Raw genomic sequence first — 27,832 nt, 5'->3', positions numbered from 1 at the left:
ACTGTACATATGTCAGGATGGAAAGCCATCAGCCATTCCTCTTCCCGCTTAGCAGCAGCATCAGATCTTCCCGCAGGCTATCACAATCTGTTTTATATTTATTGCTTTTGTATATGATGCAGTCGTCTGCGAACAGTCTGAGATTACTGGATTGTAGATATTGTGGTTGGTCATTTATATATATCAGAAATAGAACAGGGCCAAGAACTGTTCCCTGTGGGACACCAGAAGTAACTGGAGCAACATATGATGACACTTCATACAGGACAACTGTTCGTTTGCAGTTTTATATTCATTTTTGTTCTTGTACGAAAGATAGAAGTTGTGTTTCACATGTTTTAGAGTGTCTGAAACCGTGCTAGAGGTCATTTGATAGGTTGTTATTATTGAACTAGTTAATTTGGTGTTTGGTTTGACATGTTCCATTAGTTTGCAACTGTACCGATATAAATTACAATATTAAAAGATTGCTACGGATAAAAATTGATAACATTTTTAAAGAAATCATTGACGAAAAATCGCATTAAAATTTGTATGAAACAGATAACATTGTTCATTACATCGTTGCATGACTAATTCTACAAATACCAGTTTTAATATCAATTTGTAGCTATTATTTCATTATCTATGGATAATTGGTCTCTTACCACACTTCTAGCAATAAACATACGTTACCTTGAAACGGCACTGAACTAATTCAGTATCGTTTTACAATATTACTGTCTATGATACTGGTATAATACTTTTGGGACGAACTTTAATTAACGAGCTCCCCAATATAGTTTAACGACTCAAATATTCAAAGTTCATTCTCATAAACATTGTACTTTTATTGCATGAACATAATTAATTTGTAAGAGTCAGAAATAATCTCACTCAGTGACACAGTGTTGTATATGTTTTTTGTAATGATATTTTTTATACTAGGTGTGCGTTTTGTCTACAAAAGTCTCATTAGTGACGCTCGAATCAAAACATTAAAAGACCAACTTAAGTACTAATATGGAAAACAATAAAGCCCCTAAATTCCGAAATGTTTGCCAAATACAGCTAAAGTGAACTCTTCCTGAGGTAGGAGATCCTTAGCATGTTGAAAAAAAGGTTTACGTGCGTAAGGCTCAAAATCAAAATTTCAATCATAATATCTATGATGAGTTCATTTGTAAACGGTTAATTTATCTTTATTACAATATCTATGAAAAATCATGTCAACACAAAAATGAATAAAATGCATCACTCTTATTTAAAATGTTGTCCGAACACTGACCAGCTAAGGATTTGAACTGTTTGTTAACATTGATCGTTATGTTGTCGACCATTCATTTTTTTGTTTCAAAATCATACTTGTATTAATTTTTCACGTCTATTTGGAAACAACCGTGCGATACAATTCGAAACGTTCTCACATTCAGATACACGCATCATACGTATTTCAAACATTGGGATTATGTCTGATTACGTAATTGTCAAGTATCTCAATTCATCATATATACGTTTTCCTCTTCGTTTTCTCCTGAACTTCCATTGGAACTTAATTTACTGCGTGTGATACCTGAAATATATAAACGTCTCTACTTGACATGAAGTTTTGATAGATAAATTTAAAAGAATATGCTCAATTAGATGAGATGAGGTGGTGCTGCATATTATTGACGACAGTGTTTTGCGCCCTAGATTTTGTAAACACAAGATCTCTTTTGAGTTGTTGATACAGTTAAGTGTTTGGTTTTTCAGGTTTCATGGTATTCTTTTTTTTTGTATCGTAGTTCGGCTATTTGGTTAGTACTTTATGCTTTTGTTTTCTGCTAATGTTTGTACGCGTTCGAAGTTTCAGACCAAGGTTATATGGTATTGAGCTTACGGCTTCGGTAGAATAGCTTCTAAAATAAAATAAAGAATACCTGTATGGCTCTTTATTATTAGTTACACTTAATTATAAGAGGGGCATCATCAACACAAAGAGACTCAAGAACTATTCTTCAGAGAAAGAAAACAATTATAAATGATACGAACCTTGAGCAAAGCAACATTTAGTCCATCGCCAACACATAACGATGATAACTATAACTAACAACAGCACAAGAAATGTTAATCCAATAGCTCTAAAAGTAAATATGATAATATGACTACTAAAATAATAAAACAGATATATAACTGCAAGTACACGTCGAGCCAGTAACATGTAAAAGCAAAATATGGCTATTAAGCTAAAAGAAAATGCAAATCGATTAGTGAAAGGAGATTACAAAAAGAAAGAAAATAACACGCAACAGAAAAGGCCAACTTACTAACATCATGATTTATTACAAACCTTTAAACATTTATCGGACACCCTTCCGTCCGATGTTAGGGGTTGGTTGTGTGCCCGCTACCATGTTAAACACTGCCCTATTCTGCGTGTATTGGTGTATGTGCATGTCCCAATTCAGGAGTCTGTCGTTTGTTTTTATGTTACATATTTGTTTTTGGCGATATTGACCCATACTGTCAATTTTATATTTACACATTATATTCATATACTCACTCTAAAATAGAGGCAAAATGCATTAATTTATACTCATCAATAAAATTATAAGGAGTCGAAACAAATGTATTTAATACATTTAAAATGTCAAAGAACTGTTTAAAAATAAAAAATAAAAAAATTAACTTTTATGTTAGTTGCAATGTTTCCGTTAATGTGAGTTGTTATAACACATCTAATTTACTGATACTGAAACCCGCCACTTTCCCATATACAGCATTTAGAACTGTATGACCATATATACAAAATTTTTGTTGGGTATAATTGTCATCATCCAAGCTATACCTTATTTAGTATTATTACTTTATTTGTCATATAGTCGTTACACTATTCCTCACAAATTTCCTGGTGCACCCCTGTGTTAGTTCTATGCATTTATATTGTGTAACACTTACATAGCCATAAACGTACGTTCCATACAAACGGGATTTGATCTTGAGGTTGTATCATTTTTATCGTTCATTGAATCTACAAATACATCAAACCCATAGCAATGAATAATTCAGGTCAATTAGTCTATAACTTGAAAAAATTAATGTAAGTTGTATTTGACAAATATTAATGCAATGTTTTAAAACGAATATGCATCAGTCCAATTATAGAAAATATAAAATATTACAATTATTTCTTTAAATATTTCAAAATGAAACATGTTTATTTAAATTCATCGATCTGGAACAAATCTTTGCGGTGTTATGCAACACATGGAGTTCCATGTAGACGAATGAGATAATTTGGAATGATTATTTAACATCTCAATGTCGACAAAATACAAACAAAACCATAACAAAGACAAAAATGATGAAGCGACTAACAAACTTTCGCTAAAAACATTCACAGACAACTGAAAACTTGACAATTTGTCAATGATGTCAAAAGTCTAGATAGGATTGTGTATTCCGGACAAGTCAGCCTGTTCTACTTTACTAGTGACATTTTGAATGTTTCGTCTGAGTCATCATTTTCTACTTTACTGGTGACATGTTTTATGAAATGTTACTGGTAATCCGACGAGCCATTATTTCAATTGGTAACCAATTAAATCGGTACAGTCTCTGCAACAACATTCTTTATCACTAAATTTGTTCGCATAAAAGTTGGTAAGCAGAAAATGACTTAGCTTACATGATTGCTGAATGTTTGCACTCCTATTTACATGAAAAGGGTTTTATTCTAAAAGTGTCACATTACTTGTTACTGTTTCCATTGTTGGCATTAATGGTCGCATTTTGTGTATCATTGCTGTAACATTTCCAGGTAAACTATGAAGTTTCCTGGAATTATAAAACAAATTACAAAAAAAGTGGCTGATGCACCCCCAAACTGGTCGAAACCACTCAAAAAAGTTACCTTTCATCATTTAAAAGATATCAACAAAATCTTATAAAATATAGCAGATTTATAAGGCCCAAACAAATACGGAATTGAAGATCTATGCCAAAATTCTGAAAGGTTTTGAAAAATACAGCTATAGTATTTTCGTCTCTACTACATCTGACAAGAATCTTAAACTGTATTTTGTAATAACGATGAAGTAGCGTTTTATTGGAATAGATTTGGGGAAAAAATTGAAAAAATTTATTTTAATTTGAACAAGTGTTTCTTATATTAATGTTGGTAAAGCTACATTTTTTGGCTTGTGTAAGCCAAATGAATCAACGAATTCAATACCAAGATGATCAAATAGTATTTTATATATACAAAAAACCTGAAATGATTGATAAAAGTCTTCATAAAAATTAATCAGGCAATATTTCTTACATGACTTTTTTTCTAATATAGCAAAATATTATGTCTTGCAAATATTATTTCCTCACTCATCCTGGTAGATTACATTTAAAGAATGCTCATTTTACCATTACTAGTAATTTACATAGCCCAAACATCATAACAACCGGCGAATCGATAGATATCGTGAATTAGGAATCATCATATGAACGGTCAGCTTAGATGGAGAAAAACACACGATTAAAAACAGATTCATAAACATCGATTTCTGAAACTTGTTAAAACTAAGGGCACTTTGTTATCAGCCGTTGTACGTATATGTGGACTATAGGTTTAAGCTAAGATAAGTTTAAAACGCAAACATTGTATCTTTATTGATTGTAACTTACTGTAAAACAGATCTACATGGTCCACATCCTGTATCATTCTTAGCTGTCCCAGGGTCACATGGTTGACATACTAAAAATGCAAAAAAAAACTCTTATAAAAGTAACTCATTTATATAATATTGAAAATGATATAACCCAAAACTTTTAATAGAAATCATTTTAATCGAGAATAAAAAAAATCACAAACAAATATTTATTTCATATACTAGTAAAATAGAATTTGAGGTATGATTGCCAATGAGACAACACTTCACAAGAGGCTATGATAGAAAAATAAAGAACTATAGGTCACCATATGACCTTCAACAATGAGCAAATCTCATACCACATAGTCGTAGCTCTTTTTTATACATACTGTTATGCATTACCTCCATACTCATCAAGTGATGTGTTTACTGGGCATCCTGGGGTATGTAGATTACATAGACACGGGTCTCCATAGTAACATTTGTTAGTGTTACATTTGCAACCATCCAGACTGTCGCAGAAGGTTTTGTGTTCTGTTCGACTGTATGTTACATCTTCAACAAGAAAATATACATATTACAGATTACGGAATTATAATCTCGATGTCAGATCTTTGCTAGTTAAACTTTTCCTGTCTAGATCTTGTTCAGTTATAGCTTGCAATATGATAAAGAGACAGTTATATTTTGTAGATCGTAGTTTGGCATCTAGTCTACCTTAAGTGAATTGTGTTACACATCATTGCACATACTTATTCATGTATAATGTGGTATCTTTTTGCTATTATTATCAAATCTTTCGAGGCACGTTCATGAAATTTAACCAACAGATTTCTCATAAACAATTTATTTTCGACTGTAACTTTGTGAATATGTCTGTCATGAAGAAAATGACATGTAATTGAGTTTGGAACATATTCCACGCATGAACGATATTTTTATTCCACTTTCATATTAGTTTAATTATCCATTACCAATGATTACAAACTATCGACAATCATAAATATTAAGCTAAGATAAACGTAAAAGGTATATACTTTTACAATATTTATTTTAAATGCAATGCATAATATTTGTGCACTCCTTTTTAATGCATGGTGGCGTTGTGTTCTACACTAAAGTGTACAACTTTCTGATAATATAACACTAGATCGACGATCAGATATCTAAACTGGGTTTTTTTCCGGGCGAATTTAACATGATTACAGATAAAGATTTCTTTTAGCTAACTTAAAATTTGAAGTATTTTATCTAGTTATTTCAGGGAAGATAATATTACTGAAATTGGCCAATCATATTCCTATTTTGCCAAAAAATATAAAGATTTTCCGAAAAGGTGATTACATAAATTTCCATTTTATCGCTTACGCAGAGGCATAAAACACGCGTACAAATAAATAAAAAATAGGTGATGAATTTTGATCATATACACCAGGTGTATTAAAAAAGCAAGTAAGGCAATACAATCAATCATAATCATGAGATAGACAATAGCAATATAAACTTGCACAAAAAGACGAAGATTGAGCAACACGAATTATTCATGCCACCAATTCGGGATGAACCTTGGTGCTGCAGTGCGATTAAAAACTTTCTGTCTCCTCAAATGATATTGTTGAAACTTCAAATAAACGCTTGTTTGCTTTTATTTGATAATTTTCACCTTTTAATCTTCTTTCGTTTATTCAGTATGAATTCCGTAGCATACTTTCTAACAGTTATCTTAATGTCAAATGCTAAATGTTAAATTGAACCTCCCAGATATCACGTTCATCATTTATCATTATTTGCACTATCTTATTTTTCCAGATTCGTCTTAAGTATGTTATTTGTTCTTTGTAAGGTTTAAAACAGTGAGTCTTAGATAGAAATGTCTTACCTTCAGCAACACAAAGACTTATAGGCTTGAAGCATGTGTTGTTGTACTGATTTGATGTCACATAGGTGGGTTGTACATATCCAAATAAACACTGTGTACAGTAAAACCCATTAGACTCCAGACATGGTTTTACTTCTTCTTCTGCAAATTTTGAATAGCATAGTTTAGTGTATCAAAATGTGCGTCCGTGAGAATACTCCCATTAGTGTTCTGATTTACAATTACTTATAAATATAAAGAGCTTTATAATATAATAATAGCAAATAATGGTATAGTTGTACCCCTTTATAAAACGTATTTGTACATATGTTTAATCATTAAATTTGAAGATTTGTCTTAGCCGTGTGATATGACGTTCGTTATTAACTGATTCCGGTTTATATAAAGTGCATTCGGTTATTATTACATGCCTTTCTGTGACGTTATCGCTTGGCATTTTGACGTCATTCTACAAAATCCAGAAAATAAACCTCAATGGTACATTTCCAGTGAAAAACTTAAGTAAGATAAAAAAAAAATGGTATTATTAAAAAATGCAAAACAAATGATATATTAAATGCATGTTTCCAAAATTTTAAAAAGTTCTTGTCTGCATGGTTCTTCTCTTCTTTATTTACAGTAAAACATCAACTGGTTGATGATTACTTTCTGTTGAAATGTATGATAAAAAGAACATTATCTCTCATTTTTAAACCAGATGCCTTATCAGCCTATGGTCAAAATCATCCCTCGAGCCTGTGGGCTTTCGGGCTGATATCATGACTTAGAGCTGGCAAGCGGTCTGATATGAAAAATGCCATGGTATAATCTAAATTTATAGTATTATTCAGACATATTAATACTGTTCTGGTTTTCTGACAATGTATAATCTGCCAGATTTATTCAATCAAATTTATCGTCATAATGTTTAGTTCTCTACATGAATATGATTATATAATATCAGAATTGTTGCTGAAATTAAATCATTATCATTTCATCTAAATACATAATGAGTGTTTGATTTTTTTAAACATGAATGGGAAACCATTAAATAATTCTTTTTTATATATCCTAAAGACTTTTTTGCGATGTTCACACTGTTCTCTGTTTTTGTTTTGTTTTTATGGATAAGGTCGGTGTTTTGACTTTGAAAGTCAGCGCCTGCTGTAGTTTATATTTTTCAGCTCATTGTTATAATGTGGTGAGTGCAATTTAAAGTAAAGTTGTTAACATTTATTTAGAAGTAAGAAATGATACAAACACATTATAGAGTTGAAAGGTTGAAAGTGACGTTCGTAGAAATTCATAGAGAGTAATATTTGTGTATGGGAATTAATTGTTCGGAGATGAACCTGTAAACACATACTCTTATCATTATAAAGATTTAGTTACTTTGAAATGACATATTAAACACTGTGCGGGACAAATTTGCCATTCCGGTATCGGCAAATCTGACTTTGTCGGTTTACAAGATATCAACAAAAAAATTTGCCCAGTGATAGATTATTGAAAAATTAAAAAAATGCCTTATGTCCCAACTTGTCACTGTTGTCACTCTTGTCACTGCAGCTGATTAAAAGTACATTTCCCATGGGAAATTTGATAATTCCCATGGGAATATTAGAATTTCCCATGGGAACATTGGAAGTTCCCATGGGAAAAATTACTTTTCCCATGGGAAGTTTAGAGTTCCCATAGGAACTTTAAAGTTCCCATGGGAAAAGATGAATACAAAAAGTTCCCATGGGAATTAATTCTTCCTATGGGAACAAATTTTCTTCCCATGGGAACAATTTTTCTTCCCATGGGAACAAATCTTCTTCCCATGGGAACAATTTTTCTTCCCATGGGAAATATTTTTTTTCACATAGGAACAATTTTTCTTTCCATGGGAACATACTATATTACAATACAAACATTATTTTCCATTTGAATTTTTTTCTTCAGAAAAATTACAATTTGTTGCAAATACTGGATATATGAGAATAAAAGAGAATATACTTCTGCCTTAGCTGGATGGAAAGCTGTAGGGCATAACACATTTTTGGAACCTTGTAAAACATCTCAGAAAAGCAGATTTGTCTCCGGGACAAGTTTGCAATTCCGCTGAGTGCAAAAGTTGTTCACCTTAATTTTTGGAGTTAAGTCAAAATGAAGTTGATAACTTGGTTGGTATTGGTTCCCTGATATTTGTCCTAAAATTGTTTGGCTCTAGCACCACTGTTGAAAAAGTTATGCCCCTTTTTTCAACAATTTCCTTAGAGGAATAGTTGTTTTCCTCAAGGGATATCAAATTTCCCTAAAGGAAAAAGATTTTTCCTCACAGGGAAATTGTTTTTTCCTCAAGGGAAATTGTTTTTTCAAGGGAAAAAGATTTCCTTCAAGACAACAAATTTCCTCTAATGAAATCATTGTTCTTCAAATTTCCTCTAAAGAAATTTCTGAACATCAAATTTCCCTTATTTGTTCTTGTTATACATTTCTTCGCTATACCATGTATACAAACAGTATGAATATAATTATTACAAGACTGTATAGTTGATGCAAATGATATTCAAAACTTTCATAAATGTTTGACTCAACATTTTAATGACATTGAAAATTGATAAAGTCTGACTGTTTAGATATAGGTATTGTTCATACTTTTTATAAAATTTAACTATGATTTATAAAAAAAAATTGTAGCAAATGATTCTGTTTTCTTTGTAATTGTTTCAATGCAATACATTAATAAGCAACCAATTTGAATGTCATACCATTTGTGGTGTTCTAAAGAATTTGTTTATATATTTGCAGATTAAATAATAAAATATACACTTTTCGTGTTATTTTAAATTAAAATTTTCTTCTGTTTCAGCTTGTGTACAGTTTTCAATCCACTACGTAAGAATTCAGTGAATACATTATTCCATTCACTTAACATTTTCCTTCAATTCTAAGAGAAAACATTTTTGCAAATTGTTCTTCAATGATCTTCTTCCGTATATTTGATATGAGGGAGCGATGTAAATGAGTGGATAAAACTGGTGTTCCTTTTTTCAACAACAAAATAGTATTTGTTCTGCATTCTCCTTTCTTTCGAATAATATATATAATATGTTGTTGCTTTTATCTGTTTATGCAATAGCGTTTTTGTGTATCTATGATAGAACTCCATTTTGTTTATTGGCATTATCATGTGATAATGATGAAATTTCCTGTTTCTTTTTTGCAGGAAAGCACACATTCCAGTTCAAATTAATCCAATTATGCACTTTGTAAATAAATTTCAACTTTAAGTTTCCTCTTCAGTAATGACCTATTGATCATGAAAACCAAGATGTCTGATCACCTATAAATACACAAAATAAACAAATAAAATGTTATAAATGGAGAGAGAAACAGCATTAAATGTTTTTCATATGTATCTTTCTTTATTAAAATTCATTAAGTAAACTTGAACCTTGCGAAAAATAATTAGCTGTGATGTAGACTAGAAAGTATAAAACGCAAAATAAAGTAGTCGCGAAAAATTAGTTGATTTACATTAGTCCAGTCTGTGTTTGCAGGAAATTTACATCATAGGTTGCCATTATATTCCTATTGTGCCTGTCCAAAGTTCAGAGCCTGTAGTTTTTGTAAGTTTAGTCTGACACTAAAATTTAGTGGTTGTTGTTGTTGTTGTTTCATACCGATTATATTTATTTTTTGTAATTTATTTTGTAATAAACTAGGCAATTAGTTTTACAGTTTGGACATGTTGGATTGTTTCAATTTTTCATCTTTGGGTCTTTTATAGCTGCCTACTTTGACTATAGGGTATGGATTTTCTCATTATTGTAGGTCGTCACAGGCCTACAATTGCTTTCTTAAAGCCATGATAGTTTTCATATTTAATATACCACATCTTTTAATTTTTATAGTAATCAGGATTATCATCTTTCAAGTTCAACAACTTTAAAAAAATAAATAAAAGTGGCCTTACCATTTAGGTTCAGTTTGCTTCTGCAAATTTTAAATTGCCTATCATTTCTGCTGTTTATAATTTCTCTGTATCTTCTACAGTTCTTGTCCTATACATAAAAGAGTAAAAGTTATTATTGAATGGCATCTTGCATCAATATTTTTTTTTTTGCTGTTTAATGTACATGATGTATATTAATGTGTGTTTAATAAGAAGAGTGCACACGCTGAAATGTCTCGCCTTCTTTTACTAATCATTGATAATATGTTGATAGTCCTAAGTATAAAGCTTTATCACAACTGTCACATAAACTTAACATTAACCAAGATAAATAAATAAAGACTAATGAACCATGAGAATGAGGTCAATGTCAGATGAACCATGCCAGGCAGACATATACAGCTAACAAGGCTTCAATGCAACAATTATAGTTGACCTATTACTTATAGTTTAAGAAAAATAGACCAAATCACAAAAAAACTGATCAATGAACCGTGAAAATGAGATCAAGGTCAAATAAAACCTGTGCCACTGACATATAGATCATAAAATATTTCTATACACCAAATACAGTTGACCTATGGCTTATAGTAGTTAATAGATAAAGACAAAACTCAAAAACTTAATTTTGACCACTGAACCATGAAAATGAGGTCAAGGTCAGATGACATCATCCCACTAGACATGTACACCTTACAATCATTTCATACAACAAATATAGTAGACCTATTGCATATAGTATGATAAAAACAGACCAAAACACAAAAACTTAACTATAACCACTGAACCATGAAAATTGTCATAAATAGCATAGACACCTCTTAGTTTTGAGAACAACATGTGTTAATTGTGTAAGTATAATCATTGATAAATCATGACTTTTAAAAAAAAGCCTATTGAAATTTTCTGAAAATATTGCATGCATTTATTAATATGACCAATTTCAAGAAATGCGCAAAGATGTGAGATGATTTATATAATTGTAATTTCAGGAATTTACAGTAAAGGCTTTCATCCCCACTGCATTTTGCACTTTTCCCACGTCAGGAGCCAGAAGTTATGGCCTTTGTGACCTTTGTATGATTTTTATTTTAGTTTCTTTTTTAATATCAAAGAGTTTAATATGACGTCCATTATCACTCAACTAGTATACATTTTTGTTTAATGGCAAGCTAAAGCATGCCTCACAGGCAGGGATCCAGGAGGGTCTGAGGGTTTGACATGTTGGAACCCCCCTTTCTACATTGTTCTTTATTGGACGATCAATGCATTTGAATTTTAAAATTAACACCATTCGAACGTAAATATATTTCAAAATTAAGATGCTGCTATGTAAAATCCCAGTAGAGCTGGGAAGATGGTATAAGTCATTCCAAAAGAAGAAAGGACATGCAATCTGTGTTTAACTGCAATTGGCAATGAATTCCATTATTTATTTGAATGCAATTCTTTATTAGTTAAAAAATATCAGAAATCAGCATATTCCAGAGTACTATGTGAAATATCAGAATTAAGCAAAAATGAAAGGACTAACTGTCATTGACAAATATTAACTTATGATTTAAAAATGTGTCTATATTCATTTCAAAGTTAACTAAAATATTATAATGTTAAAATATTATAATATAAAGTAATTTTCCATATATTTTATTTCTAAGTTGTTGTTTTTTTTTTTTTAATTGTATGTGATTGTATTTTGTAATTTACCTCTTGTTTCACATGTCAATGTGACGGAGTGTTTTTCAAATAAAGCATATTGTATTGTATTGTATTGAATGGGGACATGTAGTTGGACCCCCCCCCCCCCCCATTTGTCTTTGGTTAGGAACCCCTCCTCGGGTTGTGGGATTTTCTCGTTGCATTGAAGACCCATTGGTGCCCTTTGGCTGCTATCTGCTCTTTGGTCTTTTGATACATTCCCCATTTACATTTCGATTTTATATTAAGTTCTATTATAAATGTTAGACTTCTTGTTGATTTGGTTTCACATTTCGGCTTCGTCAGAGGAAAGCGTTCCAGAAATAAAATAGCCTTGCAAGACGTCATAATTATTTGGACTAGATTTTTCACCACCATCAACATTGTAAAGCTTGTCTCACTGTGGAAGAAATGAGTTTGGCGCGTTTACAAAAATATAATTGTCTGTGCTGACAGGGGAGTGTGTGTGCATACCATTATTTAAATTTTCTAAACCTTCTTTTTCAATATTTTGTGCATTTCTTGGTAATATACTGTTAGACCTCGAGTGCTGCTTTACAAAAACGATCAACTTACAAGTAATGTAGGGGAAGGAAACTAGCTAAAAAGACCAAAAATAAGCCACAACTAATGGGGTCTCATTGGGGGTTCTGTCAACGGATCTCGCTTTATAGGTTACTATTTATTTTTTTTTAGATTCCCGCATCCCGCTTACACTATGTAGGTAAACAATTCTAATATTTTTGTAATTTCCTATGTCCCGCTAAACTTCATTTCCAGTTTTCACGGCACAATAATTTGACTATTAGTGACACTAAGTACTGTGGTATTTTCACGGTACTTTACCAATAAGGCCATATATATTTCGGTGTGTAGAAATACCGCAAAGGAATTCTTAATGGCGCTGACTAAGAAGAAAGTTTTTGCATTAAGGACACTAAAACGATGTTTTAAGACCACAGAGAATATGGATATATAGGAGGATATGATTAAATACCTCATATCTGTAAAGTTAGGTATCAATAGATATTGTAATTTTGAAGTTAAATGACTTTTTAATGAACGCGTGCCACTCGGCACGTGACCAACGGCTTATTGCAAATTCACTAATCATCATGTTCAATCAACCTAATCCAATACACAATTGTCTTTTTATCGTTACTTATTGATTAATTAATGGTTGTTGTTGAATAAACCTAACGGTTTAGCGTGGTAAAATTTCAAGTTTATGAAAGAAAAATTAAAAAAAAAAAAATTTGTGTTTTAAAACTTTGCCTTTGTTATATTTTGTTTTTAAGGAAATTGATATGCAAGCTTTTTTTTTTAAATTAAAGAACCCTATTTTGAGATACAAATTGAGACAAAAATGCTTTTGAGATTTCGTTTCCTTGTTAACAACACAAGAGTTTACATATATTATCATTATACCTTGAATGAGTGACATATGCATGAGAGTATGTGGTGTCCGTGGGGTTCTTCAAAATCCGATAACAGAAGTTATATAGAAAAACTCCAAGAGGTAAAATTATATTACGTTTTAAAAAGAGACTATAAATCATAACTGTCTCCTATGAACAATAACTCTAAAACTGATGTCAATGCTTTTTTTAACAATTCATCTTTATTTCAACAATTGAAGATGAATACCATTTTATTTTATAATGTTATAAGCATCGTGATGTAAGAAATATAATTCACAATGTGCAGGCGCGAATCTAGAGCTTGAAGCGGAGGTTTGGGGGAGGGGGTACGTGATAAATGTTTAGAATACTAGAGAAGTTTTCTTGTTATATAAAACCATATGTTTTTCAATAAATGGCAAACTTTTGTTCATCCGGCATATGGTTACTCTAAATAAACTTTTGATTAGTTTAATTATTTGATTACAGATCGTATCTACCCGTTTTGCAATTGCTGTATCACCCTAAATGAGGCTAATAAAGATATGTATAATAAAATATAGAGGTAGCAGTCTTGGATTGTCTTAATTAAATCCTTTGATCCTCTACTTATCAAGTTACCCTCTGGCCAATGTAATTATGACTTGTGTATATTTAAAGAAGTTACTATATATATCTTTATTCTCATAAAGCAAATGCATTACATCGGTACAGAGATAACAAATGCAACAATAAATATTTACAATATGTACAAAACAAGCGAGAGAGGTTACAAAAGTTACAAGCCAGGAGTACAAGCACGGGCCGACAAACACAAGTATTTATATTTTCTATAAAAAAAACAAAGCTTCTTCAGAACTGGTTTTCTTGTACTTGACCTAACTTCAGAGAATTTAACTGTATTTTGCCGTTTTGTAAAATATGCAGTTAAAAACTCTTTTCGTTTTTGATTGAAAAATTTGCATTCAAATATAAAATGATATTCGTCACCTATTTGTCGATTGTTACATAGACTGCAAAAGCGGTTTTCTCTGATTACGTTTTGCCATCTTCCTGTTTCAATCGACAACTTAGTATTAGTCGATTGAAATCGACAAAAAACAATAGCGTCTTTGAAGTCCAAAATATTAAAATATTCTTCAATTTCAAGTTTTTCTTAAAAATTTTGCAGTTTATACCTTTTGACGAATTTTGAATGAGGGAATTCCAGTTCTGAATATATTGATCTAGCAATCTCTGCTTTATGACAGTTTTTAACCATTCTTTATTAAGAAAATTTTGTGACTCCCATATGTTTGAGAAACCACAATCTTGAAATATTTTTTGTATAAACAAGATCCATTTTATCTGGTTATTATGTAGCGACAACGTGTCACCCTATTCAATATATAGTAAAGATAACATTAAAAAAGATTTTCAAGCGGTGTGGTTGGGTGTCACGTTGACAGGGGGGGGGGGGGGGGGCTGGGTTCACCTTAATTATGATTAAAACATGTTTTTTGTACTGCCTCTAACCAACAGAAACTAAAATCTCATTAAAAATGAAAAATCAGAATATATTTTAATATAAAATTTGTAGAACAGAAGTAAAGTATCCCATAAAACATAATGAATCATTATACATGCAGAGACCAAAGCAGCAAAGATATAGTCAATAGAATCTATTTGCATTTGCCTATGTTCTATCCTTATAAAACCTTGCTGTGAGGCATGGTCCCTGACATCAGAAAAATGAATGAAGTATTGGCAACTGGACGTTAAGCAACCAAATATAAATCCTCACTTTTCCGTGAAGTGTTCACAATTATTTGTCTTTTTAAAATTAAAAGGATTAAAAATTCCCAAACTGAAAAGAGTTGAAAATACTTTATTACTTTAGAAGTAAAAATTATAACAGACAGAATAAATACGCCAGAAACAAACAAATGGGAAAAAAATAGAGAACAATTTGAAATACCATATATACATGTTTAAACAGTATACTAGCAGATTATAAACGGGTCAAGGTTGAGCGAACGTGAATTTCTACCTATTACACTAAAAAGGTGACAATCAATTTTTTGAGGCACGTGTCGAATACACATTAGATAACTTTCTAATTAAAAAAGGTATAATTGTAAAATTTAAAATTATGAATTTTTACAAGTCTATTTTTATATGCCATGTCCTTTGTAACAGTTGTATCATTCCATCAGGTCCTTAGCGCACTAAGGAGGTCCTTTGCGGTATTACTACGGACCCCATATATTTGAAGCTGTTCAAAATACTGTACATTATAGGTACGTGTATCAGATTGAACAATAATTGTCATATATATAAAAAGAATAAGTAATCTGGTATGAAATATGTCCACTGGAACGATAATATATATATATTATAGCCAATCAAGGTCGTTAAAAACTTCCATTTGTTGTTGTCCACTGAAAATAAGCTCTTGAATACACGAATCCCCGTTTTATTAATGCCAAATTTATTTGTTAGTATTTCCTGAGACTATTATTTTATAGTAGTCTCAGGTATTTCTTATTCTTTTTCTTATGATTTTATCATATTTTTTTTGTGAAATTCTCTGTGTGGTTGAACATGAAATTGCCTCCGATGCTACAAAGAAAATTTGTTTAATGTCAAATGTTGCAATATATGCTTAGTATTACACGTGGACAGGATGTTCCCCAAAAAATAAGTTATACACACCCCGAGGGTACACGCTAGACGTGTCATATGGAAAATTACTGGGTCACCTGTAAGATGGTAATCAGCCATGCAACTAATCAGGTTACTTAACTGACCATGTCACTTCAATTTAAAGTTTATCGGTAGATCAAAATGATAAATTCGTTTTAATTAAACATTTCAGATCTAAAGGATTTATCATTATAATGAAGTGAAATAATTAAACCATATCGTATTATTTTCAAAAGATTATTTATTTTCATATTTTTTTTTATCTATGCCGGGAAAGAATTGAAAACTGTATTTATAATTTTTAAATTTATTTTATAAAAAAATCCGTGTAGGTCTCATGAAATGGAACCCACGCATTCCTACTTAAGATTTATAAAGGAGTAGGTTCAGTAAGACCCCTTTTCGGCCCCAAAATATAGCAGTTTTACTAAATTGTATAGTACTAGAACCGAACCCCTGTTTTGGGATATATATACATATAGTTAATTTACCGTAAATAACTGCGAGAAAATGAATAATACACAAGTTGATAATTGTCTCTTCTCTGCTTATCAATTTGCATGCAATATTTTCTCTGATTTACTTGTGAGATCACCGACACTAATAATAATTACCTAAAAAAAATAGGTGCTCCGTACTGGGAAGATCATATCGGATCCTATCAATTTATTGGTTCCATTCCCCCAATTAAATGAGTCTAAACGTCTCCTTAGAAAAAATGCGTCTGAACTACTAAGTACTTCCATATAATTTCGAAAACAGATAATAATCTATTTCACTGGATGAGATTGGGTTGACGGATTTTTAAATGGAAATGTATTAATTTTTATTTATAGCACAAGTTTTACAAGGCAAGATTATTCACCCTTTTCGCCCTACAAATCAAATGGTTGCCTCCTTTAATACACCTACACGAGCTAAAACATATACATATGAACATTTGATATCATTTTTTTTGTGTGACAACTCTTCACCAATGACCTGAGTGAAAGGTTGACATGGGCAGATCCAGAAATTTCCATTTTTTTAAATTTTTTGTTGTTTTTTTTTTGGGGGGGGGGGGGGGGGGGCAGAGGGGGATGCTTGCTCCAGTCATGCTTCAGTGATTCCCTATATAATCAACAAAATATTTCACACCAAAAAGGGGGGGGGGGCGGGGCTTTCTCCTTAATAAGAAATCTCTGTTTTCAGGCATAGGCTCATATAAATTTGCCTTTTGAAGAACTGAAATAAATATGAAACGGCTAATGAGTTTTTAGATGCTTTACATTAAAATACATCATGTACATACATGTGACATACACAATTATATATAAATGTAGAATCAAATCTTGATAAATGTATGTAGTTGAAATTGTTAGCTTTAAACATTCAAAAAATGAACTCCCAAAGTTTAAACACAATTAAGAATGACCATGATGTACATGATGTAGTCTGTAATGTATGCCATTGTCATGAAGCTAGATCATTGTAGGTAAACTGTCATCTATTCCCTTAAATCTTTGTCCCCAGTCACCCCAAGTTTGATTTAAATTAGGGAGCTACCATTTGATTTTTATGGGGGGCTAGGATGAAATTTGAAAAAAATAGGCAGAACAGGAGTTTTGAGAAAAAAAAAGGCAGGATGAGACACTAGCAAAAAAAAAAGTCAGGACGACAATTTAGGTAAAAAAAGTCAGGATAAACTAAAAAAAGAAAGGCAGGAACGAACAGAGTGAAAAATAAAAAGGCAGGACAGAGATTACAGCTAAAAAAATGCAGGATAAAATTTTTCATCCTAGCCCCCCCATAAAAATCAAATGGTAGCTTCATTAGTCAAGTATATATCTACTCTATTAGGTCTCTAGTTTGGATAGTGTATAACTTGCAAATTAAAATCATACTCCTTCCAAATTTCTTTCTTTAAAATATTATGGATGAAATAGCAAGTAAAGAATGAAATTAAATTGGATGAAATGTGTCAATTTTTTTGGTAAAGTAGTGTGTCTGAAGTTAACTTAATGATAGACCCTTCAGGGGCGGATCCAGTCATTTTAAAAAGGGGTTTCCTAACCCAGGACAAAAAGGGGTGGGGGGGGGAGGGGTAATTACATGTCCCCATTCAAATGCATTGATAGTCCAAAAAAGGGGGGTCTTTGACACATTCCCCATTCCCATTCTCAATTTTATCATGTAGTCGTCGTAGTCCGAAGACACTTGGTTTTCGCATTTAATTACTTTTAGTATAAGTTAACAGAAATCTATGAAACTCAAACACAGGGTTTGTGACCAGAGTTTAGAAATTACATGAATTAGGGGCCAAAAGGGGCCAATATTAAACTTTGTTTGATTTTATAGAAAATTGAATTATTGGGGTTCTTTGATATATATGTTCCAGACCGTATGAGTATTTGGACCGTACGCGTACGGTCTGGACCGTATGCGTACTTTTTCAAAATACTCATACGGTCGTACCGTATGGTACGGTCTGACTATTATTAAAAAGTTGGTCAAGTTTATTAGATACAAATGCATATAGCAGATCAACATAACTTAACTATCAAATTAATATAAAAAAGTTCAATTGTAATTGAAACTAAAACTTTATATTCTAACTTGTTTTTAATTCACGTTAAATAAATATGCTAATCTCTTGTATTAAGCATGTCGATCAGTAGTACATTAATTGTATTATGAACGCTGAAATTGAAGATATCGGAAGTAAACATAAAGTGGGAGTTCAATTGTTTTAAAATATTTAGCAACTTTACCACAAAAAAAAATGCAAAAGAACATGCATGAACTGCATACATGAAATTGCTAAAAATATTACGTTACTTGAATTGTGTCACCTTGGGCGAGAGTACCAAAATAGGATTCATATATACAATTAAACAAATACCTAATTTCAATTGTTCGTTTGTTCATTTTATCTATCTAATTGTAACAAATTATCAATAACAATTTGTAAAACTAAAAATAAAGATTGTTTCAATTTAACCCATATGATCAAATAACATGTATTGTCAGATCGTACTGGACCGTACGCGTATACTTATACGGTCCGACCGTACGCGTATGGTCGGACCGTATGAGTATACGTATACGGTCTGGACCATACGCGTACGGTCCAAATACTCATATGGTCTGGAACATATACATATATTCCAAATCTAACTGTGTATTTAGATTCCTAGTTTTTTGGTCCTGTTTAAATTGGTCTATCTTAAGGTTCAAAGGGTCCAAAATTAAACTTATTTTGATTTTAATAATATTTAAATTCTTGGTGTTCTTTAATCATGTTAATATGCTGAATCTGAATATTTACTTAGATTTTTAGTATGGGCCCAAATTTCAAGTTGGTCCAAATTCATGAAATTGGGGGTCCAATATTTTACTTTCTAACCATTCATCATGTTCATTTAGATTTTTGATATTTTGGCCCGTTAACAAATTGGTCCACATTGAGATCTAACATGTCTAAAGGGTCCAAAATTGAACTTTATTTGATTTCATCAAATAATGAATTATTTGGGTTCTTTGATCATGTTGATATGCTGCATCTAACCATGTATTAAGATTTTGAATATTGGACCATTTTAGAGGTTAATTGTCAATTTAAAATTTTTAAGTACTTGGACCACATTCATTCAATGTCAGAAACCTATGCTGCATCAACTATTGAATCACAATCCAAATTTACAATTCAGAGTTGTATCCATAAAATTGAGAATGGAAATGGGGAATTTGTCAAAGAGACAACAACCAGACCAAATAAAAAACAACAGCAGAAGGTCACCAACAGGTCTTCAATGTAGCGAGAAATTCCTGCACCCGGAAGCGTCCTTCAGCTGGCCCCTAAACAAATATATACTAGTTCAGTGATAATGAACGCCATACTCATTTCCAAAGTGTACACAAGAAACTAAAATTAAAATAAAACAAGACTTACAAAGGCCAGAGGCTCCTGACTTTGGACAGGCGCAAAATGCGGCGGGGTTAAACATGTTTGTAAGATCTCAACCTCCCCCTATACCTCTAACCAATGTAGAAAAGTTTGATATGAATGTTGTGTCCATACTTGCTCCAACTGTTCAGGGTTTAAAGTATACGTTTGTATCAAGCTGAGCCATGCATAGCATTCTTATTGGTTATTTATATATTAATTTGAAATTTTGACGAGTGAGACACATACAGATTATACTGTAAACAATATTTCAGAGTTTAACGTAGTCAAGCAAAACAAATCATAGAAGAATAGTTGAATCATGTTTTTGTTGTCCAATGAAAAATTAGTACGAACACCAAGAAGAAGTATGGGAATGTTTGTTTTTTAAACTATTGACCAGGGTGAAAGTCTTTGAAAGTCATGACTGACAAAAAGTTTGTGAAATGAAATAGCACAAATATTCCATTTTTATTAAATATTATTGTATATAAAGAAAATACTGATGTTTAATAATAGTTTTTACCCTTTTTATGTTTTATAGGACAAGAAATATAGAAAAATAATGAAAAATATAAACAGTTTCAATAGAAATGAGCGACAAAACAAGATAAACAGAATACAACAAGGCCTAAATGGTAAGACCACTTCTATATACTGTAAATTCAGAAATTATTGCTTGCATTTATTATTGTGATTTTTCAGGGAATGGACAACTTATTGTGATTACAAAAAAAATCTGCATCAATTATATATACATGATATATATCATGTATATATATATGTTTCTGTTATCAAAATATGATTTCTTATTTTTGCAATGCTCACCCAGTCACATTAATCGCATTACTAAAAACCTCTGGATAATTTCTGAATTACAGTGATAAACATGATAAAAGTAATTGCCTTTGAATGATGACTCTTATAAAAATAAGAAGATGTGGTATGGTAAATGAGTGACTTACAAATGACTTATCCACCAGAGTTCAAAGAAGTGGATGCAAGAAATTAAAGGCCAATGATGGGCTGGCCTTCAATAATGAGACAACACTTCCTTTATAGGTCAGCCAATAAAGATCCCAACATGAAAAGATTTAAACAATCCAATTTAGTTCAACATGTTCAAAAACAATAACCATGATAACAATTAATAAAAAAATATCATGTCTGTGAGCACTCAACCTCTTACCTGACCATAATATAGGACAGTGGTTCAAATAACACAGCATATGAACATTCTATAACAACTTTTGCAAGTAGCTAAACTTTAAATATCACTGCAAGGCACTAAACAACGAATATTAAATGTTGGACACAAAGCACTGAAATAAGAGAACTCATATAAAGCATGACAAGTAAGAATATCAAATGAAAGTTTCTCAAATGTTAAAGTCATATGAAACGAGTGAGTGATGAAAAATAAAGTTTGTCCAACTTTTGAACCAATGCATGTATACATCATAAACTTAGTCCTCTGTGCACGATTTTATCATTATTTTCACAAGTATATCATATAAATCGTCAATTTTTTTTTCTCTCTATTTGTTATGATTTAACAAATAATGCTGCTCATTAAATGCCGTGTTTTGAAGCTGAGTTTTTTCCGATTGCCACCTTATAGTAAACAAATCACAAAAAGCATGGGTATTGAGCACGTGTTTAACATGTATAATCAGCTATTTGTTTATTTCAATGACAGATCCTTGCATATTGTGGTCACCAGATTTTTACGAGGAGGGTTACGCTCGGGTCACTATGTATATGGAAAATATGTATCGGCGAATTGCTTCCTGGAAGCAAGCAATTAAAAATAAGTAAACTTCTTCTTAATGTGGACAAATTAAAGAATTTTCGTCAGAAAAAAGTATATGTTATCAAGTTGCATAATGAAAACTATCCATTTAGTTATAAAAAACATAATTATTATACATATTTTTTTTTAATTTGAGGTTTCTTATGACTTTAATTAAAACATGATAAAATAAGCCTATTTATATTGCTGTTTTTTTCTCCATTTATCATGTTTATAACTTTTTATTTTTATTTTGTGTATTTATAGGTCAGATATCTTGGTTTTTATGATCATCGTCAGGTCCTGCAAGTCTATACTGAAGAGGAAACTTATTTGTTAATACTTTTCTACATAATGTGCTAATTGGATTAATTAATGTGAAATGAACTCAATTGTGTGTTTTTCTGGAAAAAGAAATAGAAAAAATTCTACAAAATTGCTATAAACAAAATGGAGTACTATCAAAGATGCACAAGGACACAATGGTGTAAAATGTAACAACCTACATATTCACTGATGGATTATGGAGAAATTAAGAAAAAAAATAGTATCTTTGTCATGTTTGTTGTCGAAATAAACACATGCGTTATCCATTCATGTACATAATATTATGTACATGGCTCTCCATCATATCAAATATACAGAGAAGATGTTTGAAGAACAAGTTGCCAAAATTTATTCAACCAATTGAAGGAAGATGTCTTGTGAATGGAATTATTTATGCACTAAACTGTTATGTAGGGGGTAGAATAATTATACACAGCAGCTGAAACAGAAGACAAGTTAATTTGACATGAAAAGTGTTTATTTTATATAATCTTTTGTATCAACATGATCAATAATTCAGTCTAGGAGAAAATATATTTATACTGTTTGTCAATGTTTGTACTGTTATGAAATTTTTATAGAGGAAAAACATTTCCTTAAGGGAAATTTGATGTTCAGAAATTTCCTTAGAGGAAATTTGAAGAACAATGATTTCCTTAGAGGAAATTTGAAGAACAATGATTTCCTTAGAGGAAATTTCTTCAAAGGAAAATTTGAAGCGGCAAATTTCCTCAAAAGAAAAAGAATTTCCTCAAAGGAAATAATTATGCAGCAAATTCCCTAAGGGAAATCTTTTTCCCTTGAGGAAAACTCTTTTTCCTCTGAGGAAATTGTTGAAAAAAAGGGGCATTACTTTTTCAACAGTGGTGCTAGAGCCAAACATTTTTAGGACAAATATCAGAGAACCAATACCAATCAAGTTATCAACTTCATTTTGACTTAACTCCAAAAATTAAGGTGACAACTTTTGCACTCAGCGGAATTGCAAACTTGTCCCGGATACTGTTAATATTCTTATACAAGACCTGTTTATTTTCTCTTGCCTATGACCTTAGATATATTATTAATGCTGTATGTTTATGCTTATGACCTTAGATATATTATTGCTGTATGTTTATGCTTATGAAATTAGATATATTATTGCTGCATGTTTATACTTTTGACCTTAGATACATTATTGCTGTATGTTGATTGTCACTTGCTTATGACCTTAGATATATTATTGCTGCATGGTTTTTTTAAAATGCTTATGACCTTAGATACATTATTGCTGTATGTTGATTGTCACTTGCTTATGACCTTAGATATATTATTGCTGCATGTTTATGCTTATGAACTTAGATATACTATTGCTGTATGTTGATTGTCTTTTGCTTATGACCTTAGACATGTTAGATATACTATTGCTGTATGTTGATTGTCTTTTGCTTATGACCTTAGATATACAATGTATAATATTGCTGCATGTTTATGCTTATGACCTTAGATATATTATTGCTGTATGTTTATTGTCACTTGCTTATGACCTTAGATACCATTATTATTCATGTTATTTGTGCAGGTTTATTGACACTTGCTTAAGTTATTTTATTGCTGTTTGTTTAATTTTCTGTTTTTGTTTCACACATTTTACTTGATGGTGTTATCTCAGTGAAAGATGAAATATTAAAACACAAGTGCCTTATTTGTTATACCAATTGTAATGTTTTGTCTTTTTGAAAATGATATTCTCAAATGTACATAACTTAAATTAAGAAGTGTTGAAATTAAGTAAGGATATGGTATGTGATTGCCAATGAGACAACTAAAAACCAGAGATAAAGGTATTTTCAGCCAGTGACTGAACAGCCGTCAACAATGAGCAAGACCTATCAACATTTAAATGTCTGCATGAAAAAAACACAAAAACATTCAAATGGATAAACATAAGACACTGTGTGCAATGGTGTGAAGGCTATATATGCAAAACTATATACTGAAAATTCAAAAATTATTGCTAGCAATTGTAAGTGCGATTTTTCTCAATTTCATCATTTTTTTGTGTGCAAAATTTAGAACAATCCTGTTTAGTTCATAAAAAATTTCAATATGCAAGTGTATATTATTGTGATTATAACCCTGTCACTATTTTCACAATAATAAAAACAGCAGTAATTTCTGAATTTATAGTAGTTGAATTTTTGACACATAGTGATTCACTTTCAATTAAGCATGCCAAGACAAAAATCGTAGAACACACAATTATATATTTCTACAATTAAGATTCAAAGAAATACTTGTACCCATAATAACTTAGTCCGTTTTGTGAAATTGCTTCACTCATGCAATTAGAGGATTTTTTTATGTTTTCTTTTTAGTTATATCACTTCCCATGTGAACAATTATTGTTCCCATGGGAAAACATATTGTTCCCAAGGGAAAAATTATTGTTCCCATGGGAAAAATTATTGTTCCCATGGGAAAAAATATTGTTCCCATGGGAAAAAATATTGTTCCAATGGGAAAAGTATTTTCCCATGGGAAGAAAAGGAGTTCCCTTGGGAAGAAAAGTTCCCTTGGGAAATTTAGAACTTCCCATGGGAACAAACAATTTACTTATGTTCCCATGGGAACTTTAAAGTTCCTATGGGAACTCTAAACTTCCCATGGGAAAAGTAATTTTTCCCATGGGAACTTCCAATGTTCCCATGGGAAATTCTAATATTCCCATGGGAATTATCAAATTTCCCATGGGAAATGTACTTTTAATCAGCTGCAGTGACAAGAGTGACAACAGTGACAAGTTGGGACATATGGCATTTTTTTAATTTTTCAATAATCTATCACTGGGCAAATTTTTTTTTTTATATCTTGTAAACCGACAAAGTCAGATTTGCCGATACCGGAATGGCAAATTTGTCCCGCACAGTGTTTTAATTGATAACCATCATATCAAATATACAACACTTAATACGAAAGAATCATCAAATCCGATATTTTCACCACCTGTTCGTAAAATTACATATTAATCAGTTAAACAGTGCAGAAACATTCATGTTAATGTTTATAATGTATTCATTTACAAAATCTGAAATAAAATCTGAACAGCGTGTAGTTTTATAACTTTAAAGATATTATATTAGTCTTTGATAAGGACAAGCATAGAACCGTATTTAGTGTTGAAACCATTTTATTTCTTACATGATGACTCTTTATATCACATTGATAAAGTTTAACAATCAAAGCGTGGACAAAGAGACTTCAATGCAATCATTTAGTTCGTAATTCCACGAAAAAAGATTCAAACAATTTTAGCAGAAAGCTTCAATACAATATTTTTTGTCGCTTAGGAATAGGTAGAATTATCTGTAGGACTCAACGTCTTTATTTGTGATCGTTATAAAGAATGCCAACATTGAAAAATATGATATTAGGCACGCTTAATAATTTGGTAACCTGTTTATTGACTCTGCATGGTCATTGCGGCAATTCTACAAACAGTGTTTATTTTTTTTTTATGACGCAGTCAGTGATAATTTCGACTTGTGACCTATTTATAAACGACGCTTCACCGCAAGAATGATGTCAAAAATCTTAACTTTGCATGGTTTGGAAGATATGATTAACAAGCAAGTAATAAAAGTAAAGCACAATTACCTGGAGGACATTCAACAAACACAAAACATCCATTATCTGACTCGTCCCTTAACAATGATGCCACAAAAAATAGAAATTGGGAATATGTCCAAATGATAATAACCCGACCAAAGAGCAGAAAACAGCCGATCGGTCTGCAACACAGCGAGACAATCTCGCACCCGCATGTGTTCCTCAGCTGGGTCTTAAACAAAATTGTGTACTAGTTAATTGAAAGGGATCACAAATGGTAGAAAGTTCGAATTTTCCTAGGATGGATTCTTATTAGTAAAAAGCAATAAATCTGAGTCCATCAATAACCACAGGAAACTAATCAGGACCTGCCTCGTATAAGTTAAAGAGATGAAGTTAATAATTCTTTATGGAATAACCACACATACTATAGAGCCTGGAACAAAACCATAAAAAGGAATGGCGTTCGAGGCCAACGTTAGCTCCAAAGTAAGGGGAAATTGTTTTAACGCACAAATATACTCACCAATGGTATACAGCAAACTATGACAAAGCGGAGTGATAGTTGCAGGGTCATTTCTCCGACTGTTTAGTTACTGAAAATGTGCTTCTTTCATCCCTGTAATTGATTAGAAATGGTATAGAAATTGCAATTGATTATTTTTTTATTTTTTTTTTTAAAGGTGACAGCATGACTTTTCTAGAATAATAACATTACTTGTCTGTTTCACAAGAACTCGTAACCTTGAATTAGCCTTCTTACTATTTCCATTCGAGCGCCATTTGTGAGTCTTGATTTGTAGAGGAAATGGGAAAACTAACAAAACAAATAATATACCTCGGTGAGTTATAACAGTCTCGAACAGTTCTTTTTACATATCATTTCAACAACTGTGAATAAAAGTAAGAAATGATTCCTGTTGTAATCAGGAGTAAGATCTTTGGTCATACTAAATAGTGGGTTGATTTTTTTTTACAATCAGTCTGCCGTTTTTGGTTTTTGGTGGGGGTTTTTTCTCGACAGACTTCTATAACAAGCTGAATCAGGCTCAGAGATATTAGATCATTTTAGCTTTTTGCATTCCATTGTTTTATTATATGAAATTATTTATTTTAAATTTCACTAGTAATTTTTCGACCCTTTATTGTTTGCTGTTTGGTAAGCAAATGCTGCGTGTTGAAGGCCATACTTTGACCTATAATGGTTTTCTTTTTCAAGTTGTGACTAGGATGGAGGGTTGTCTCATTATCACTCATACCACATCTTCTTAATATATCTATATATGGAAAAAATGTATTAAAATCATATATTTATATATATTGCATTAATAGTACTTATCGAAATATATGGAAAGCCTGTAGTCCACACATTGACAATATAATATATAACGGTAATAAAATTACTTGTTATTTAGCATTTATAAAACTGTTGTATAAAAATTAAATTTGAATATCTTTTGCATTTAAATGTTTTCGGAGAATTCAGTTTTAAATCATTAATAAAATATTCAATGACATTTTTGAAGGAGTGTTTTACAGGTAAAACGTTTATCATAAGTTTTCCTTCCTTGTTTCGATATCTTTAATTCACTTTTTCATACATGTGCCCAGACAAATAAAAATTGAAAAAGAAAACAAAAGTAAAGAAATAGCGAAAAACTATCACTTCTTACCTTATTAAAGTTATGAAGTTTTCTAACATGCAGGTATAATTGCAGAATTATTTTAGTTAGTTGGGACTCCCCATGATATTTACCTAAGTATAAATTTGTATAAAAGGTTATCTAATATTTATTTATATATGTACATGATATGATCCGGTTCAATGACAAATATTCATGTCAGGCAATTCTTAAATCTAATATTTTACCAATGATAAAAGAAAAACGCATTTAATTAATTACTTATAAAAATAAGGATATGAGGTATGATTGCTAATAATAAGACAACTATCCACCAAAGTTCAAATGAAGTTGATGTTAGCAGTTATAGGCAACTCAGCAATGTGA

The 27,832-nt window shown here is 31.3% G+C and overlaps 1 protein-coding gene and 2 long non-coding RNA genes across 3 annotated transcripts; 1 reads left to right on the top strand and 2 right to left on the bottom strand.

Moving 5' to 3' along the window:
* Window positions 1–816: 816 nt before the first annotated feature.
* On the bottom strand, window positions 817–26,274 carry LOC139500418 (uncharacterized). The gene is made up of 9 exons (XM_071289156.1): window positions 26,260–26,274; window positions 25,872–26,055; window positions 6,487–6,627; window positions 5,010–5,162; window positions 4,642–4,711; window positions 3,716–3,798; window positions 2,920–2,992; window positions 2,014–2,102; window positions 817–1,552 (listed from the first exon to the last, which is right to left on the bottom strand). The coding sequence occupies exons 1-9, from the start codon at window positions 26,272–26,274 to the stop codon at window positions 1,476–1,478; spliced, it is 885 nt and encodes a 294-aa protein (XP_071145257.1). The 3' UTR covers window positions 817–1,475.
* LOC139501377 (uncharacterized) lies at window positions 9,001–11,204 on the bottom strand. The gene is made up of 2 exons (XR_011658534.1): window positions 10,430–11,204; window positions 9,001–9,796 (listed from the first exon to the last, which is right to left on the bottom strand). It is a non-coding gene; the product is annotated as an uncharacterized lncRNA (long non-coding RNA).
* LOC139501154 (uncharacterized) lies at window positions 16,936–23,926 on the top strand. Its single transcript, XR_011658475.1, has 3 exons — window positions 16,936–17,007; window positions 20,661–20,754; window positions 22,176–23,926. It is a non-coding gene; the product is annotated as an uncharacterized lncRNA (long non-coding RNA).
* Window positions 26,275–27,832: the final 1,558 nt, after the last annotated feature.

The sequence above is a fragment of the Mytilus edulis genome, chromosome 13 (assembly GCF_963676685.1).
Source record: "Mytilus edulis chromosome 13, xbMytEdul2.2, whole genome shotgun sequence".
NCBI lineage: Eukaryota > Metazoa > Mollusca > Bivalvia > Mytilida > Mytilidae > Mytilus > Mytilus edulis.
This window is presented reverse-complemented; position numbering and strand designations above follow the sequence as displayed.

What these genes read in the sequence shown, in the direction of transcription:
- LOC139500418 (XM_071289156.1), bottom strand. An exon ending in ATCACTTGATGAGTATGGAG is followed by an intron (nt 4,712 to 5,009) that starts GTAATGCATAAC and finishes TTGCATTTTTAG; the next exon opens with TATGTCAACCATGTGACCCT. An exon ending in TAAATGTTGCTTTGCTCAAG is followed by an intron (nt 1,553 to 2,013) that starts GTTCGTATCATT and finishes TATATATTTCAG; the next exon opens with GTATCACACGCAGTAAATTA.